The sequence below is a fragment of the Chenopodium quinoa genome, unplaced genomic scaffold (assembly GCF_001683475.1).
Source record: "Chenopodium quinoa cultivar QQ74 unplaced genomic scaffold, ASM168347v1, whole genome shotgun sequence".
NCBI lineage: Eukaryota > Viridiplantae > Streptophyta > Magnoliopsida > Caryophyllales > Amaranthaceae > Chenopodium > Chenopodium quinoa.
Window position 1 is genome coordinate 36,764 of NW_018743636.1, and position 17,757 is coordinate 54,520.

Sequence of the window (17,757 nt, forward strand, 5' to 3'; positions counted from 1 at the left end):
AATGCATAATTGAGTTTGCACAATTATCTGAACCACAACTTTAAATCAATATCTTTAATCAAATATTACTTAAAATTTTAAAACAAATTATAGAAATTAATTGACAATGTGACTAATCCAACAATATACTAGATGATGATAACATTTACGTTATATTACTTCAAAACGTTGGTGCGTAAAGCTTATAATATTGTGTAGGACAAGGTTACGTACGAATCCAATTCATTGAGTGAGATTTTACATTTTTTACTTTCGCTCACTTTACTTATCGAATTTTCTTTACTTAATGTTAGCTTGTCTTCATTACATTATCTTTTTGTGTATTCACATGTTGGCGTCCTTGCAGCCTTTTACTCAAACTTCACGTGAGATGCTTGGCAAGTGATCAAGCAATCATACATCAGCACTCAATGGGCGCTACTTTAAAAAAAAAAATTTAAAAATTAAAAATTAAAAATAAAAATTAAGTCACCAAATGATTTTATTATAATTAGAGGTACAGTCTCTGTTAATTTCTAACTATGTCGGTCTGGACATTAATTTTTTTGGAAGATGAGTTGAAATGTTGAATAAAGAAAAGCATTGTGTAAATGATATTTGTTATTAGTAATTTAAACATTAGTTAAATGAGATCAGAAATTATAATTTATCACTATGTCCCAGTTTAGTTTAGTTTTTTAAATTTCTTTTTAATTTTTATTTACGCATCACTTATATTTAGGCAAAGTTTTAACATACTTAATTTGCTTTAAAATTATACTCCCTTTTTCTAAATTGCAACACTACTTTAAACAGCATTGAATTTTATGTACTTCCTCCGTTTTTTATTATTTGCAACAATTACTAAAAGTGGGTGTTTTCATATTATTTGCAACAAGTTTTTTTTTTTCCTTTTATAGTAAGTATAGTAATGGTAAAATTACCATATTACCCTTAAAAAAAACTGATTATATTCTAACCTACAATCTAACTATGATTAATAACCCCAAACTAACCATATTCATCCTTCCAACCCCAATCAACCCTTGTATTTTCATTCTCACTTATTTCTCACCATCTCCTTAAACCATCTTCTTCAACCATCACCTTCAATGGCAAACACCACCACTACTACCACCGTACCGATCTCCACTCTATCTTCATCTACCCATAAATTCCCCCTCTCTTTGTTCATCTCCCCTCAAATTCAACCACCACCTTCGCCGGAAGTCGCCCTATAAGTGTCATGCTTGTCGTCGTCGCCGTCTCCGCTTTCTCTCTTTTCCTTCTCCTTTTGTTTCAGCCTTGTCACTAAAGCTCAAATTTGAAGGTTTTATGGTCAAATTTAACCATGAAAATTCTAGATCTAGAATTTTAATGGTTAAATTTGACCAAATAAATCTTTAATTGATGATAGAGAAGGTAGTGGTTTTTCATTTATATCTTTGGGTTGGTTTTTTTAGGGGCGGGATTCATGGTGTTAGATTTTTCCGGTTGGAGGTGGTGGTTTTGGGGTGGGTTCGTCTGGTTTGTGGGTTTGGTTTCGTGGGGTGGCGTGGGTCTGGTTCGTGGTGGTGGTTGTGTGGGTTTGGTGTCGTGGGGTAGCGTGGGTCTGGTTCGTGGTGGTGGCTGGGTTCGTCTGGTTCGTGGGTTTGGTTTCGTGGGGTGGCTGTGTGGGTTTACGGTGGGTTCGGTGGTGGTGCTTCTGGGTTTTAGTAGTTCCCATAAATTTTTGGTTTTTTTTTTTTTTAATTGGATTAGTGTTTAAAGACATGCCCTTATATTTTAATAATCATGCTTAAAAACTTTTGTCTTGGCCTCCGTAAAAGGTACGGTTGTTGCAGATAATTAAAAACGGAGGAAGTAGTTGATTTGAATTTATTAGAATTAAATAAAAAAAAAATGATAGTGGGTGAAAAAGGTAATGTAAAAGTAAGAGATGCCTGAGAAGTTAAATATTAAAGAAAAAGTGTAAGTGGGCCGGGGATGAGTGTGGTCCATATGAAAAGAGAGATATAATTAATAGTATTTGCATTAAATTAAGTTTTGTATTTAAAAGTGATTGTTGTTGTAACTAAATTAAGATTTGTAATTAACATATTTTGATCAAATAATAAGGAGACCGTGAAAGAGATAGCATGTGAGAGAGTAGTTTTTTTATTCACTTAGGTAGAGACCATGGAAGAGAGAAAAAAGATAAAATCTTTTGAGTTGGGTTTTAAGAAAAAAGATAAAATATAATATAATTAAATTATCAAAATAGGAGTGATGTTTTTCTTTTTTTAATAAGGCCAGATAAAGAAAGTAGTGATGCATTTTTTAAAAATGTAGGGGATATCAAATAATTAGGGATGCTAGAGCGGAGAAATAATATAAAAGTATGTGTGGTGACTATGAGGAGAGAGATAAAATAAAAAATAAGAGAAAATGAAAAAAACGATGCATTAAAAAAACAATTGATTTAGAAAAGCAATGATGCATTTCAAACCAAACTAAAAGGAGTATACAATTTCTATGGCTACAATAAATTTCAATAAATTTTTCCTGAAAAGGCGCGATACATGTGAGAGAAATTTCACAGTGCAAGATTTGAACTTAGTTTTGGCAAAGAAATACCTTCATTTGATTCAATTGGTTATGATCATGTTAAAGTTGAACTATTTTGCAAATTTCATATGACCTTTTATTAATAAATTGAATATAGTTTATAAAAAATATTATAACCTAATTTTTCTGATTTTTTATTTTTTATATATCTACTATCAATATAATAAAAGTGTAGTAGGGTACAATTGGAATTACGTACTTTTTATATTTCTTAAGTGTAGTCTTACAAAGTTTCTCATTCTACCAATTGGTTGTTGGTGTAGTGGTGATTGGGACTGCACATGGTAGGGAGGACCCGTGTTCGATTCCCCGCAACAACAATTAGAAGCGGATTTGAATCTAACCACCCACAACTGATTCTCGAATTCGGATTAGCCCAAAAAAGGTGAACCAGGTGGAACACCAAAAAAAAAAAAAAAAAAAATTCTCATTCTTTCCTTAACTAGCTTATTACTCCGTATATTGGTTGTTACCTTTATCTTGTTTGAACTGATATATTATACCATACTCTTCCCCAATAACCAACTTTTGAGATACTATATAGAGAATGCCTACAAGTATGTATGTATTCATTAAACCAATTAAAATAATTTGTTTTAATATCAGCTTCCTAATTTTTTTTTTTAAAAAAAAAATACCACGCATTTTAAAATGGAAAATCATATTGAAATAACCCATCAAACACTTGCTACAACCCTATATGAAGCCGCACTTGAGAATAACGTCGATTCCTTGAATGAGTTGCTAGGAATAGATCGATTTATTCTCGATCGATGCATCATTGAAAAATCATGTATCGTCATGCAGTCTCCATTACATGTTGCTGTCAAAATGGGGCACTTAGGATTTGTAAAAAAAATTCTAAGTGTGAAGCCGGAGATGGCTGAGGTGGTTGATCAAATAAAAAGATCAACACCACTACACATTGCGGCTGCAAAAAAAGGGTGGTTACCAATTGTCGAGATGTTGCTCGAAGTGAAGCCGAACATGTGTTTCGTGCACGATCAAGATGGAATGACGCCCCTTCATGTCGCAGCAGTAAATGGTAACACCGACGTCCTTATAGAGTTTCTCAAGAAGAAGCATCAGGCTGCTTTGGAACGAACTACGAAAGGTGAGACTATTTTACATTTGTGCGTGAAAAATTGTCAGCTAGACACATTGAAAGCATTGGTTAAGGATACATATGATCTTGAGTTACTTAACTCCGGGGATAATGATGGCAACACTGTAAGAGTATAGATGCACTTAGCGGAATTTCAAGAAACTATTTCTTAGCATCTAAAACAGGATCTCATGCATATAAATAATACGATCACATAAAGTAATATATCATACCCTCGATGCGTGATTTCCACAAAGTAAGAGGGCACTTCTTTCTTCAATAAGAGATCGTTAGAACGTCAATTGTCGTTCCTCTAATATTGGTCCACGAGCAATGATTGAATTTCCACGTATGCTAGTACGGAATAATGAACAATTCCTTATTGCTTTTACTGGAGGATATTTGAGAGAGAGGTTTTGTGATTAATGAAAAATGTATATCTTCATTTATGTCACTTAGTCATATTTATAATAGACTATTGCACCTCTTCACATAATCGCATCTCTTGGGCTTAATGCCTTTTCATGTATCTTAATTCAATCATATACTCATATGTGTGACCTCATAGGACCGGATTATTATTAGTAGTAAACTAATCGCATTAGTTCACAAATCATAATTGGTTTCTAGCAAAACATTATGATTACCTAAAATAACCGATTATAATTAATCTCCATATTTGTCCTAATTATAATTAGTGATTACACTTGATCGACGGACATTTCCTTCAATCTCCCACTTGTCCTAGAACAAGTGTGTAACCATAAATTCCTTAAGTCACTTAATGTCGAATTTGATAATATGATAACATCTTATGTCATCCATATTAAGATTCAAATTGTTTCTTGAAATCTGAGTTAAGAACTGTAGAAACAAGTGATTAAACCTTTAATCCACTTGAGCACGGCCATGCATTTTCAGTTTCTAACTCTTCAAGAGGCCAAGACACCAATCCCATTTAAAATAGGAGGATTTATCCAATCTTGTCCAACCAATACTCCCACTAAACTTTTAGCATTCCTGATTGCTGCCTTTATTACCTCCTTTTACGGCACGGCGTTTGACATCATCAAGGATATACTAATTATCTCATGGAAGAATGTTGTTCTCATGTTTGAGGAATCCACTAATTATAAGTTTGAAATCTTATTTCAATTTTGGTCTGTTCCATACACATCACAATGCATATCTATGTAGTCGACTAAACATCTCTATATCCCTATAGCTCATGAAACTGAGCTATCAATCGATCCACATACTAGTCTTTTGATTGAGGCATTTATGTCCATTAATGTCTCAGACTAGGAACACTAGTAATTTATAATTTATGTTCTCCTAATAGGGTTTCATTTGTCAAATCACGCATTTGACAACCTATAAAAATTACAATTACTTTGAACATTTTATTTAATTCTAAACCACAATTAAATAAGAATAATTTATTGAAAAACATAAATATTACATGATTCAATGTCTTTACAATTATGAAAATCAATTTACATAATCTAAAGCCATTCTCCAACATGCTTGATTCCTATAGCTCTAGCGTGACTTTCATGCTTTGGCTGTGGTAGGGGTTTAGTCAATGGATCAGCGACATTCTCATCCGTATGAACTTTGCAAACTCTGACATCTTTCCTAGCAACAATTTCTCGGATTAAATGGAATTTCCTTTCCACATGCTTAGATTTGTGATGTGATCTTGGTTCTTTTGCCTGAGCAATTGCACCATTATTATCACAGTACAAATCAATACCATTCACAATGGTAGGCACAACTCCCAACTCAATGAGGAATTTCTTAATCCAAACGGCTTCTTTGGCCGCTTCAACTGCTGCTAAATATTCAGCTTCTGTTGTAGAATCTGCTACAGTGCTCTGCTTTGAACTTTTCCAGCTGACTGCACCTCCATTTAGACAAAAAATGAAACCAGATTGTGATCGGAAATCATCTTTGTCGGTTTGGAAACTTGCATCTGTGTAACCTTTAACAACTAAGTCACTCTCACCTCCATACACTAGGAAACTATCCTTAGTCCTTCTTAAGTACTTAAGGATGTTCTTAGCTGCAGTCCAGTGCGCATCGCCTGGATTTGATTGGAATCTGCTACATACGCTCAAGGCATATGAGACATCTGGCCTTGTACAAATCATAGCATACATAATTGATCCTATAGTGGATGCATAAGGAACATTTTTCATTCGCTTAGTCTCATCAGATGTCTTTGGACATTGAGTCTTGTTTAGCGATATGCCATGTTGCATGGGAATGAATCCTCTTTTAGAGTTTTCCATATTGAACTTTGCAAGAACCTTATCTATATAAGTTTCTTGACTTAGTCCAATCATCCTTCGAGACCTATCTCTATGGATTTTGATTCCCAAAATGTATTCGGCCTCTCCTAGGTCTTTCATAGAGAAACAACTTTTCAACCATTCCTTGACAGATTCAAGCATTGGTATGTTATTTCCTATGAGAAGTATGTCATCCACATACAATACCAAGAAGACTATGCTGTTTCCACTTTCTTTCTTGTAAACACAAGATTCTTCTTCGCTTCTGAGAAAATCAAACTTTTTGATTGCCTCATCAAATCGAAGATTCCAACTCCTAGATGCTTGCTTAAGCCCATAAATGGACTTCTTAAGCTTGCATACCTTCGTAGGATTTTCTGGATCTACAAAACCTTCTGGTTGTGTCATGTACACATCCTCCTCCAAGAAACCATTCAAGAAGGCGGTTTTCACATCCATCTGCCAAATTTCATAGTCATAAAATGCAGCAATCGCTAGAAGTATCCGAACGGATTTAAGCATCGCTACCGGTGAAAATGTTTCATCATAGTCAATACCATGTATTTGCTTGAAACCTTTAGCAACCAGTCGAGCTTTGAAAACAGTTACATTTCCATCCTTGTCAGTTTTCAATTTGAAAACCCATTTGCATCCAATAGGTGTTACCCCATTTGGCAAATCAACCAAGTTCCATACTTGGTTCTCTGACATGGATTCCATTTCGGATTTCATGGCTCCAAGCCATTTTTCGGAGTCTGGACTCGTCAAAGCTTGTTTATAACTAGTAGGTTCTTCCTGGTCCAAAATCATAATTTCAGAGTTTTCCGTTAACAGAAGTTCAACAAACCTCTTAGGTGGTCTTGTTGGTCTACTAGATCTACGTACGGGCTGAGCAACAGGAGAAATGTTCTTCTCAACTATTTGAGAAATTTCGCACGAATTTGATTCGAGTGGGACGATAGGAGGTTCTTGCGTTGAATGCAATTCCTCCATCACATTGTTAGTAGTGAGGAGAGGATCGTGCGTTTCAGGCACTAGCTCTTCCTCATTTACTAATGACCTAATCGGTAAGAAATAGCCCTGTGATTGCATCTCTGACGTGGTTTTATCCACATCCATTTGTTGCTCCTCTCGAATTTCTTCGAGATAGATACTACTCCCACTTGTCTTTTTGGAAATGAAATCCTTTTCCAGAAAGACACCATCTCGAGCAACAAACACTTTGTTAGCATTTCGGTTGTAAAAGTAGTAGCCCTTTGTTTCTTTAGGATAACCTATGAAGAAACATTTGTCAGATTTGGGAGACAGCTTATCTGAAAGTAAACGTTTTACATAAGCTTCACAACCCCAAACTCGTAGAAAAGATAATTTTGGAACTCTTCCTGTCCATAACTCATATGGTGTCTTTTCTACTGCCTTTGACGGAGTCCTGTTTAGTGTAAAAACAGCAGTTTCGAGGGCATGTCCCCAAAAGGATATTGGAAGGTCTGCAAGACTCATCATAGATCGAACCATATCAAGTAAGGTACGATTCCTCCTTTCGGAAACACCATTTAACTGAGGTGTTCCTGGTGGAGTTAGTTGGGAAAGTATTCCACAACCCTTTAGATGATCATCAAATTCTTGGCTTAAATATTCTCCACCACGATCTGATCGTAGTGCTTTTATTGTTTTGCCAAGTTGATTCTGTACTTCATTCTGAAATTGTTTGAACTTTTCAAATGATTCAGACTTATGCTTCATTAAGTAAATATATCCATATCTACTTAAATCATCAGTAAAAGTTATAAAGTAACTAAACCCTCCCCTGGCCATAGTGCTCATTGGTCCACAAACATCTGTATGTATGAGTCCTAAAAGATCACTTGCTCTTTCACCTTTTCCTGTAAAAGGTGACTTAGTCATTTTACCCATCAAACACCCTTCACATATATCGTATGATTCATAATCAAACGATGTCAGAATGCCATCCTTTTGCAATTTCTGAATACGTTTTGGGTTAATGTGTCCTAAACGACAGTGCCATAAATAAGTAGGGTTTGAATCGCTTGATTTATTTTTCTTGCAGTCTATGTTATAGATATGTTTGTCAAAATCTAATACATACAAACCATTTATTAATTTAGCACTAGCATAAAACATCTCTTTAAAATAAACAGAACAACCATTGTTCTTTATTTCAAAAGTAAATCCTTCAGTGTCTAAAACACAGAAACAGAAATGATGTTTTTAGTAATAGAAGGAACAAAATAACAATTATTTAATTCTAAAACTAATCCAGAAGGCAAAGGTAGACTATATGTTCCAATTGCCAAAGCAGCAACTCTTGCTCCATTTCCAACGCGCAGTTCTACCTCTCCTTTAGCCAGCTTTCTACTTCTTTTTAGGCCCTGCACATCCGAAACAATGTGAGTACCACAACCGGTATCAAATACCCAAGAAGTAGAAGTTGTTAAATTAACTTCTATAACAAAGATACCTGAAGAGCCTGTCTTCTTATCTTCCAAATACTTTGGGCAGTTTCTCTTCCAATGGCCTATTCCATCACAATAGAAACACTTGGCATCCGCTTTTGGATCGCCCTTGGGCTTATTAGATGTCTTAGTTTGAGCAACTTGCTTGCCCTTTCCTTTGACAATCTTTTTGCCCTTCCCTTTCCTCTTGAACCCCTTACCCTTTTGTACCATAAGAACTTCTTTCTTTGGTTTTGGAATGTCCATCTCAGCAGTGACAAGCATTCCGTGCAGTTCTTCTAAGGTTTGCACTTTATTGTGCATGTTAAAGTTTTGCCTGAATTGCTGAAATCCATCATGCAATGACATCATGATTATGTCAGTGGCCATTTCAGTGGTATAGGTCATTCCCAGTTTAGACATTTTCTGGAACAATTCCATCATTTTGAAAACATGTTCTCCCACTGGTTCATCGACCTTTTGCACACATCGGAGCAGCTCTCTATGAGTCTCGTATCTCTCTATCCTTGCTTGCTTCTGAAACATCTTTTTCATTTGCTGGATAATGCTATGAGCATCCATACCATCAAACTTCTTTTGAAGGTTTGGTTCCATGGAAGCTAGCATGAGACATGTGACAAACACTGATTTGTCTTTAACAACCTTATGACTGGCCTTTTCAGCATCTGATGCTGTGGCTGTCAAAACTGGTATAGGGGTGTCAAGGACATCCTCTCTTCCTTCGGCCCTAAGAACAATTCTTAGGTTTCTTTCCCAATCAAGGAAGTTAGTGTTGTTCAATTTATCCTTCTCAAGGTATGAACGTAAGTTAGGACTATTGTTGTTGTTGTTACTAGACATGATATCTACAATAGAAATATAGCAAAGTTTAATTATATGTTTATCATAGTAGCATACAAAATTTGAACAATTCAAAGCTACTTATCACATTTTAAAATTGTCCCGTATATTTAATGTGAATACCAAGATCCTTTAAAACAATAAATTTTAGCGACTTTGGCCCTATGTATAAAATCTAGTGTTTTATTGGTAAGTAAACAACCTTTACTAATTATATCTCATATAATTCTTGGTCGATAGATAACAACTTTTGTTTCCATCTCTATGTTTCAAGACCCAAAACTTTGTCTTTTGATAATCTTGTTGAGAAAAAAACCAAACAGTGACATGTAAAATTTCATAAATATTACCCTATATTCCCGAGATTATATGCAACACCCCGCTTTGGCGGAACCTATTACTTATGATCAAAGGCTTTATAGGTGTCTGTTTGGAAAAACATATCTCAATATTGTTTTTAGGGACCCAATTTACTATGTTGATTTATTTATTAGAGAACTTATACCATAAATAAGAGCAACATACGTAAATTTAAATAAGCAAGATAAAATGCAATAAAATTGTGATCCTAGTATGGCCCCTAATTCTATGAAAATAAAAAGTCTATCTTCATAGTCTCCATCCATGATAAGTCGCGAATCTCCATCCATGATTCATCGTGGATCGTTGCTGGATAACTCTTGTATTGTATTCTAATTTAAATAAGCAATAAATAAATTACAAAAATACAAACGGTGCGCAGACCGTATTTACAAAAATACTAACGGTACGCAGACCGTATTTTCTATCCTATTTTGGGCCATACTAGTCACCACATGCAAACATAATATCACATATTATAAAATGCATACAAATATTAATAAGACCACAAATTATTAATAATATGCATAATAAGATATTAAAATTGATAAATCATGCCGTTAACAAAATGAAAAAGCATTCCATTACTAAAATTTAGGCCCAAACTAAATAACATGTCAGAACAAAAGCAGCCCACATGCATATTACTTGTTATTATTTAAAACAAAAAATAGAAGACAGGAAACGACATGAATGAAAGTATGAAACTCCATGAATGAAACTCCATCCATGAACAGACATGAATGAAATTTCATCCAACAGCCATGAAACGACAATAATCAACCGTCAGCCAAGAACCGCCATGAAGAGGCATGAAGAAAACCGTCGGCCAGAACGGTTCCAGCCAACGGCAGTCACGTTCAGCCGGTTGCGCAACTTAATTGCAGCCACGCAAACGGCCGGAATTGACTTCTTGACCACCGGATTTCAGTTCGGCGCAACCCGATATGCCTACATTCATCGCCGGAGTTCACCTTGACCAACGAATTTCGGAAATTCATGGCTGGGGTTTACTCCATGGCCAACGAATTTCTGAAATTCGTGGCTGGGCATGGCGAAATGGCTTATAAGACAAAGAAAGGCAAAATCCCCATACTTATTAATTTGGGGTTTTTTAACTTTAATTTCAATAAAACGATACTTCCTCCCCTTAATGAAATTAAAGTTAATATTATACAACAAATTAATCGAATTAATAATAATCATATTATTATATGCAAGAGGCAAACTGATACCACTGTAAGAGTATAGATGCACTTAGCGGAATTTCAAGAAACTATTTCTTAGCATCTAAAACAGGATCTCATGCATATAAATAATACGATCACATAAAGTAATATATCATACCCTCGATGCGTGATTTCCACAAAGTAAGAGGGCACTTCTTTCTTCAATAAGAGATCGTTAGAACGTCAATTGTCGTTCCTCTAATATTGGTCCACGAGCAATGATTGAATTTCCACGTATGCTAGTACGGAATAATGAACAATTCCTTATTGCTTTTACTGGAGGATATTTGAGAGAGAGGTTTTGTGATTAATGAAAAATGTATATCTTCATTTATGTCACTTAGTCATATTTATAATAGACTATTGCACCTCTTCACATAATCGCATCTCTTGGGCTTAATGCCTTTTCATGTATCTTAATTCAATCATATACTCATATGTGTGACCTCATAGGACCGGATTATTATTAGTAGTAAACTAATCGCATTAGTTCACAAATCATAATTGGTTTCTAGCAAAACATTATGATTACCTAAAATAACCGATTATAATTAATCTCCATATTTGTCCTAATTATAATTAGTGATTACACTTGATCGACGGACATTTCCTTCAAACACAGTCTTGCACCTTGCTGTGGCTTACAAAGAATATAAGGTACCATAAGATTTAACAATTCAATTCTCTTCGGATTTTTACGTATTTATGTTTATTTTGTTAAGTTAATAATACTATCATGAATTCAATCGGTTCACATGTCCATCCGTCCATCCTTGACCTTATCAAGCTGGTTTTACTATTTCGTTTTTTTTAAATAGGCAAATAAAATTGGTCTCAACAGTACACTCTGAACTATATTTTGAGTACCTAGACCCTTGAATTTTAACGACTAGTCGCTGGCACACCCTAGCTATAGATTGAGGTGCAACACATGCATGTCTCAATTTAAGTGTCTAATAGTACCCATAAGCATGATACAAGAAGTGGGATTGGGGATTTGGTCATCTCTTATAAATCTATAACTCATTAGCAGATATTGTTAGAAATCGTTAATGGAAGACTATTCAATGGATACTATAAAATTATGGCCATTATAATAAAGTTAAATCTCAACCCTTTATTTTTAAGAAATGATCTTATCCATTCATTTATGACGTCAAAAAAAGAAGAAAAAAAAAAACACTATTTCATGGGCTTGTTTGGCATCGCTTTTTGTTTTCAGTTTTCAGCTTTTTTGAAAACAAAAAACCAAAAACAGGAATCAAGAAAAAGGTGTTTCCACTTTTCTGTTGTCAGTTTTCAAAATTATCATGATCTTAATAAATTTGACTAATTTTTGATTCATTATATTACATATATCATATGATTTTGAAAAAGTAAAAAACAGAAAACAGAAAACTACAGCGGTGCCAAACGAACCCTAAATTAGTTTTAAAAATCTAAACAAGTAGGAAACACTTTTTTCCCCCAAAAATAATAAAAATTCTACTATGATCATCCTTAAAATGACTATAACTATTCTTAAATCCTATTGGTTAATTTTTCCTTTTTTTAAAATGTTTGGTCAAACCTCTTTTTTATTTTTTTTATTTTTAATTCTTTTTCTTTTTTCCAAAAAATAGTTTCTAATTTTCGAAAATCTTATTTTATTTGGTTTTCATAATTATTTTATTGAAATCATTTTTTAATAAAGTAGAAAAAATAATATTTCCTCCAAAAAAATAAAATAAAATAACTAAATAAATTAAAATCAAAATAATGTTCTTATTCTTCAATGATTTACAATCCATCTAAAACCCACCCACCATCACCTACACCCCCCTAAACCCATCGCCTACACCCACCATCACCACCGCCATACGCGCCTCCAACACCATCCCACCACCACGAACCCAGATGACGAAATACACACCCAGAAACCCAGAAAATTCAAACCATCGCCATAAGCCCAGAAGCCCACAAAAACTACCCCAAAACCCATGAAACCACCCCAACGCTCTTCGAAAACTGTTCCGACCCACCGACATCCACCCTAAAAACCTAGAAATTCAGATCCGGCCATGAACACCACCCTCACAAACCCACGAAATCTCTCACAAAACTGACGGAAACCGCACCCTTATCAACCACCATATTAACCCACGAAAATCTAACTCTTGTAAAATCAACCACCATCGGGTTTAAGAATAGTCATGGTCATTTTAAGGATGACCATAGTAGAGACATCCAAAAAAATAAACGTTAAATTTAGAAAAATAATGTTCTTTTTTAAACTTCAAGATCAAAACTTATACCTTCCATGGAAAATCCATTCCAACCTTTATCTGTTTTTTTTTGTTTTTTTTTTTTTTTTTCAAAAAAAAATGTTCCTACTTTAATATATGCAGTACATGATTACTCTCATAACTCTTGCTGATCATATTAAATTATCATTGGCTTTGTATTTTTTTCATTTGATTGATGATCGAATATGAATTTCATGTTATGTGGGTTGATTGATTGATCACAAATTGCAGAGAATTAGCAATGGAAACTTTCGGTAAGAGTAGTTTATTTTTGGGATAAAACAGTTAAAAGATTTTTTTTAAGGTAGTTTTTTTTGGTCAACTTGATCAACTGTACTAATTTATGTTAAGACAATCAAGGTTGTAGATTTCATTGTTATAATGACTACTTTTATTGTAGCCATTGCAAAACTATCCATTGTTAATATAAATTTTTAAATATATATTGGTACAGAATAGGATCGAGTAATCAAAATTAAGTCAACCCTTGCATGCATATTTGCCTTCCTTGGCTTCTCTTAAATTTGTATTTGTTGACGATGCAGATGTTAGAGTTTTTACTAGAGCAAGGTGATAACAAGATAGATAAAAACGCTATGAACAAGAAAAACAAGACAACTATGGATATTTTCGACCTAACAAAAATTAGGCAGGATTCTGATGAGGATAGAAAAGCTAAAGAGAATAATTTAGCACAATGCTTGTGTACTATAGTAGGATGGTGTGGTTCATCAAAAGACGGTCAAGAAAATAAATATAGCGAAACTGATCAAAAGATCGAGACATTACTTAACGATAAAAATGCATTACGAGCAAAAATGGTGCTGAAACGCAGGGAGGACGAAAAATGGTTGGAGGAGCAGAACACAGCTCTAATGGTTGTTGCATCTTGTATTGCGACCTTGTCATTCCAAGTCGGAATTAATCCACCCGGAAGTGTTTGGACGGATAATGAACAAGGTCATGTGGCAGGTACGTCCATAATGTCATATGATAATGATAAAGATTCATACAATCTAGTGCAAGTTAGCAACACTATTGGGCTCATGTCATCGCTAAGTGTCATCCTTCTCCTTATTAGCGGCCTTCCTTGCAAGCGACATTTTGTGTTCATTTTGAGGGTTACTTTGTGGATTGCTGTGACCGCGAGTGCAGTTACTTACTTTTACACGATAGGGTACATTACAAATGAGCTTGGAGACAAAGCTGTCTTAGTCGATGCTATGGAATATTCTGTCGAGGTATGGCTATGGCTCATGATGGTGATACTCTTTGGACATGGTTTGCGCTTCATATGGAAGATTATGGGTCATGATAGAAGGGCAAATATTAAAAAAACTTTGAAAACTGATAAGTGGAGTCAGTATTGTTGATCATCACTTATGATATTAAATACCCTGCTTAAATATTGATCATCGCATTAACAATAAAATGTATCATCATGTGTGCTTTAATTAAGAATTTACTTATAGTCTAATGTGTATTTACGGAACAGCGTATGTATGAATCAGTGTATGTATGGATCAGCGTATGTACGAATCAGCGTGTGTACTATTCGAGTTGTGAAGGTTTAATATTTATCGTTCTTCTTGTACAAAGGACAAACATTGATCTTTTCTGCATTTTACAAAGATGTATCGCTTTCTTATGTTGGCCTGAGTCGCCCCATATATTTCTTACAATATGACGGGAATGTATTTCAAATTTAATTTGTATTACTTATACTCAATGAGTTACAAGGAGCTTAATTTTGCAGTCTCTTAAGTTAAATTTTTCAATGCATTACAATCAAAGAAGGTGCTAAACTTTAAACAAATCAACAACGGTTGTCAAGCATGTTGATGATTGTTAGTTGAGATGAACTACTACAACAGGGGGGGTGAATTGTAGTGAGTTCCTAATGACCATTTTTCGTGAAATAATAAAACATATTAAAGTACATAGGAACTTGCAATGCACACAGGAATTTTACGAGGAAACCTTCCATGGCCCAACTAGAAGTAATATCTCGACCCTCCAAGGGATTTCAAACCAAACCAATCCACTATAATAGGGCAACACACCTAGTTACAACCTATTACGCATAGACCTTTGCTCACAAGTTCCAGACTGAACTTGCTACACAGTAGAACCTTATTCTACCCAACTTAAGTCCCTAACCTAAGTTCATTCCGCATTCCCAGAATACTCACAACTCAGCCTCACACTAGAAGCCTACCAAATAAATGCAACATATCAAACACTCACCCAGAAACCCAAAACAATACAAACACTTGATTCTAATATGTGACTCGAAAGCTACCCATGAAACCCAAAACTAATATGACAAAGCTTTAAACTGGGCAAACTTACTGTTAAGTACTCTTCAGATTTTCACGCATAAACTCACAAGTTGTATCAATTATGATCACTCCTTTATATACAAGAAACACTTGTATGTAAAGTAGAGTTTTCAAAAGATAGAATATTGAAACTGCCGTTTTATAAAACCCAACGTGAAATAAATCTTTTTATGAATTTTTTTTGGAATTCGAACAAAGATAAAATTTAGAAAAAGATTATTATTTTGCAAACCAGATTTTATAAGATAAAATCTCTCAAGGATCTTTTCCATAAATTAAATTTTATCTGTTATAAACTTTCCTAAATTACTAAGCTTGCTAAGCTTTTTTTGTCACGTTTCTAATTTTATGCATAATTAGCTAACACATGTTTACAACAATCTTTTTAAGTTAATTACTGGATGGCCTCCTCAAGTCTTGCATTGTATGAATACTTGGGCTCTTCGCAGACCAGGACTAAGTTCCCGCTGTCTTAAAATCTCCAGCTCCTTGCTGGAACTCGCAGACCAAGTTTTTATGAAACTTGCTATCTTCAACGCAGTCCAAGCAAGTCTCCTTAGCTTGTTGTCCATCTTCTGTTTAGGGAACTTCTCTTTGTGCTCCTGTTAGGGATCACTTCTAGATCCAGTGAGAAACTCTTCTTCTATTCTCTTTATCTTTCTTTTATTTCTCCCTGAATCTTCATCGATAGGTTACTCTTCCACTCCCTGAGTCAACTTCACCTGCTCTAATTCAACACTTGGAGAAATCGCATTAGTCGAAGTTTGCTTCTTCCATCATCATCAAAACTGATTAAGGTTCAACAATGATGATTATGATTACTATAATCTAGGCCATGTTGAGGGTTCTTCTATAACTGCAACAAAAAAATCAAAGGCATAAATCGATAAGTTATAACTAAAATAAATGTAGGTTCATATCTTCATTTTGACCATCAATCAGTATACTATTTTCAGTTATGAAATTTTTTAACCCTTTGCGTTTCATCATCCATTTTAGGAATTTGTTTATTTGAGAATTTTTAATCTCGCCCGTTCGGTAGTTTTACAGTTTGAGTTTAAAATAAGAAAAACTAGTGTTTAGCTCGGGCGTTGTATCGGGTTGTTATTTTAATTAAACCTTGTGATTATATTTATTTAATACTTATGGTTGGTGTCTTTTTTTCTTAATTATTTTAATTAGACTTTATGAGTTGCAATTATATACATTAAATTTCATGTTTATAATTGGCTTATGTGGTTAAATAATCATCCTTCTAATGAGAGGTTGGGTGTTCGAATCTCCTTATCTATATAGTCTTTCATGGAGTAATGATGATTGATTGGGTGACGTAACATAATAATCAAGGCTGATTAAGTGGTAAAATGACATAATGAGAGGTTGAGTAATTGATGTGGCGACGTGACATAATAATTAAAATTGATTCAGTGGTGATGTGACATAATGAGAGGTTGAGTAGGTAATGAGTACATTGTTATTTTTTTTTTATTATTGCCTCTTAGTTCAAGTCCTTTTCAAACTAATTGGCGTAGAATATAATTAAATTAAACACAATACATATTGACATCAAACATTCATACTAATGCCTGCAATACTAATGTAAATGTGAGTTATGGCCTTTTGGACCTTGGGCCTAAACAACTGAAGCCTTAAATAGGCCCTACAAGAATTATCAATAGTCTGATTTATGTACTTCAAATGGTTGGTGCGTAGAGCAGATACTCCCTAGAATATGTTATATACACCTGAGTGTACCGTACACCCAACTAACCTAAGGTTAGTTTTGCTTTTCATTTGATGATTAAATGAAAAACAATCATCAAAATGAGAACTAATACTCATGGGTGTATATAACAACCTCTCTATACTCCCTCTATTTCAATTCGTGATAATTGGAATAGTAAAGTATGCAATTAGTTTTAGAAAAATTATAGGGTGGGATCTAAAAGAGGGTTTTTTTTTTTTTTTTTTTTTTTTTTTTTTTTTTTTTTTTTAATACTAATTTAATAATATAGTTAATAGTAAAGAGAAATAATAGAAAGTAGTGTAAGCGGGATTGGTAGGACGGAGATAGAAATAATAAAATATTTGTGGAAGTAAGGTTAATAGATGAGAGAAAAAATAAATTAATAGTTGGTGCTTTATTAAAAAAAAAAAAAAAAAAAAAAAAAAAGTGTTGCGATTATTACGAAACAGAGAAAATAATATCTATATCTATACTATCTATTAAAAATGTTTCTAA

The 17,757-nt window shown here is 34.1% G+C and overlaps 2 protein-coding genes across 2 annotated transcripts; both read left to right on the plus strand.

The window, feature by feature from the left end:
* The first annotated feature begins 3,237 nt into the window (after window positions 1–3,237).
* On the plus strand, window positions 3,238–3,828 carry LOC110683229 (ankyrin repeat-containing protein BDA1-like). Its single transcript, XM_021859572.1, has one exon. It carries the CDS (start codon window positions 3,238–3,240, stop codon window positions 3,826–3,828), a length of 591 nt encoding a protein of 196 aa, XP_021715264.1.
* Window positions 3,829–13,712: 9,884 nt separating this feature from the next.
* LOC110683230 lies at window positions 13,713–14,546 on the plus strand. Its single transcript, XM_021859573.1, has one exon. It carries the CDS (start codon window positions 13,713–13,715, stop codon window positions 14,544–14,546), a length of 834 nt encoding a protein of 277 aa, XP_021715265.1.
* Window positions 14,547–17,757: the final 3,211 nt, after the last annotated feature.

Excerpts from the sequence above, each read along its gene's own strand:
- LOC110683229 (XM_021859572.1), top strand. The coding sequence starts at position 3,238 with ATGGAAAATCATATTGAAATAACCCATCAAACACTTGCTACAACCCTA.
- LOC110683230 (XM_021859573.1), top strand. The coding sequence starts at position 13,713 with ATGCAGATGTTAGAGTTTTTACTAGAGCAAGGTGATAACAAGATAGAT.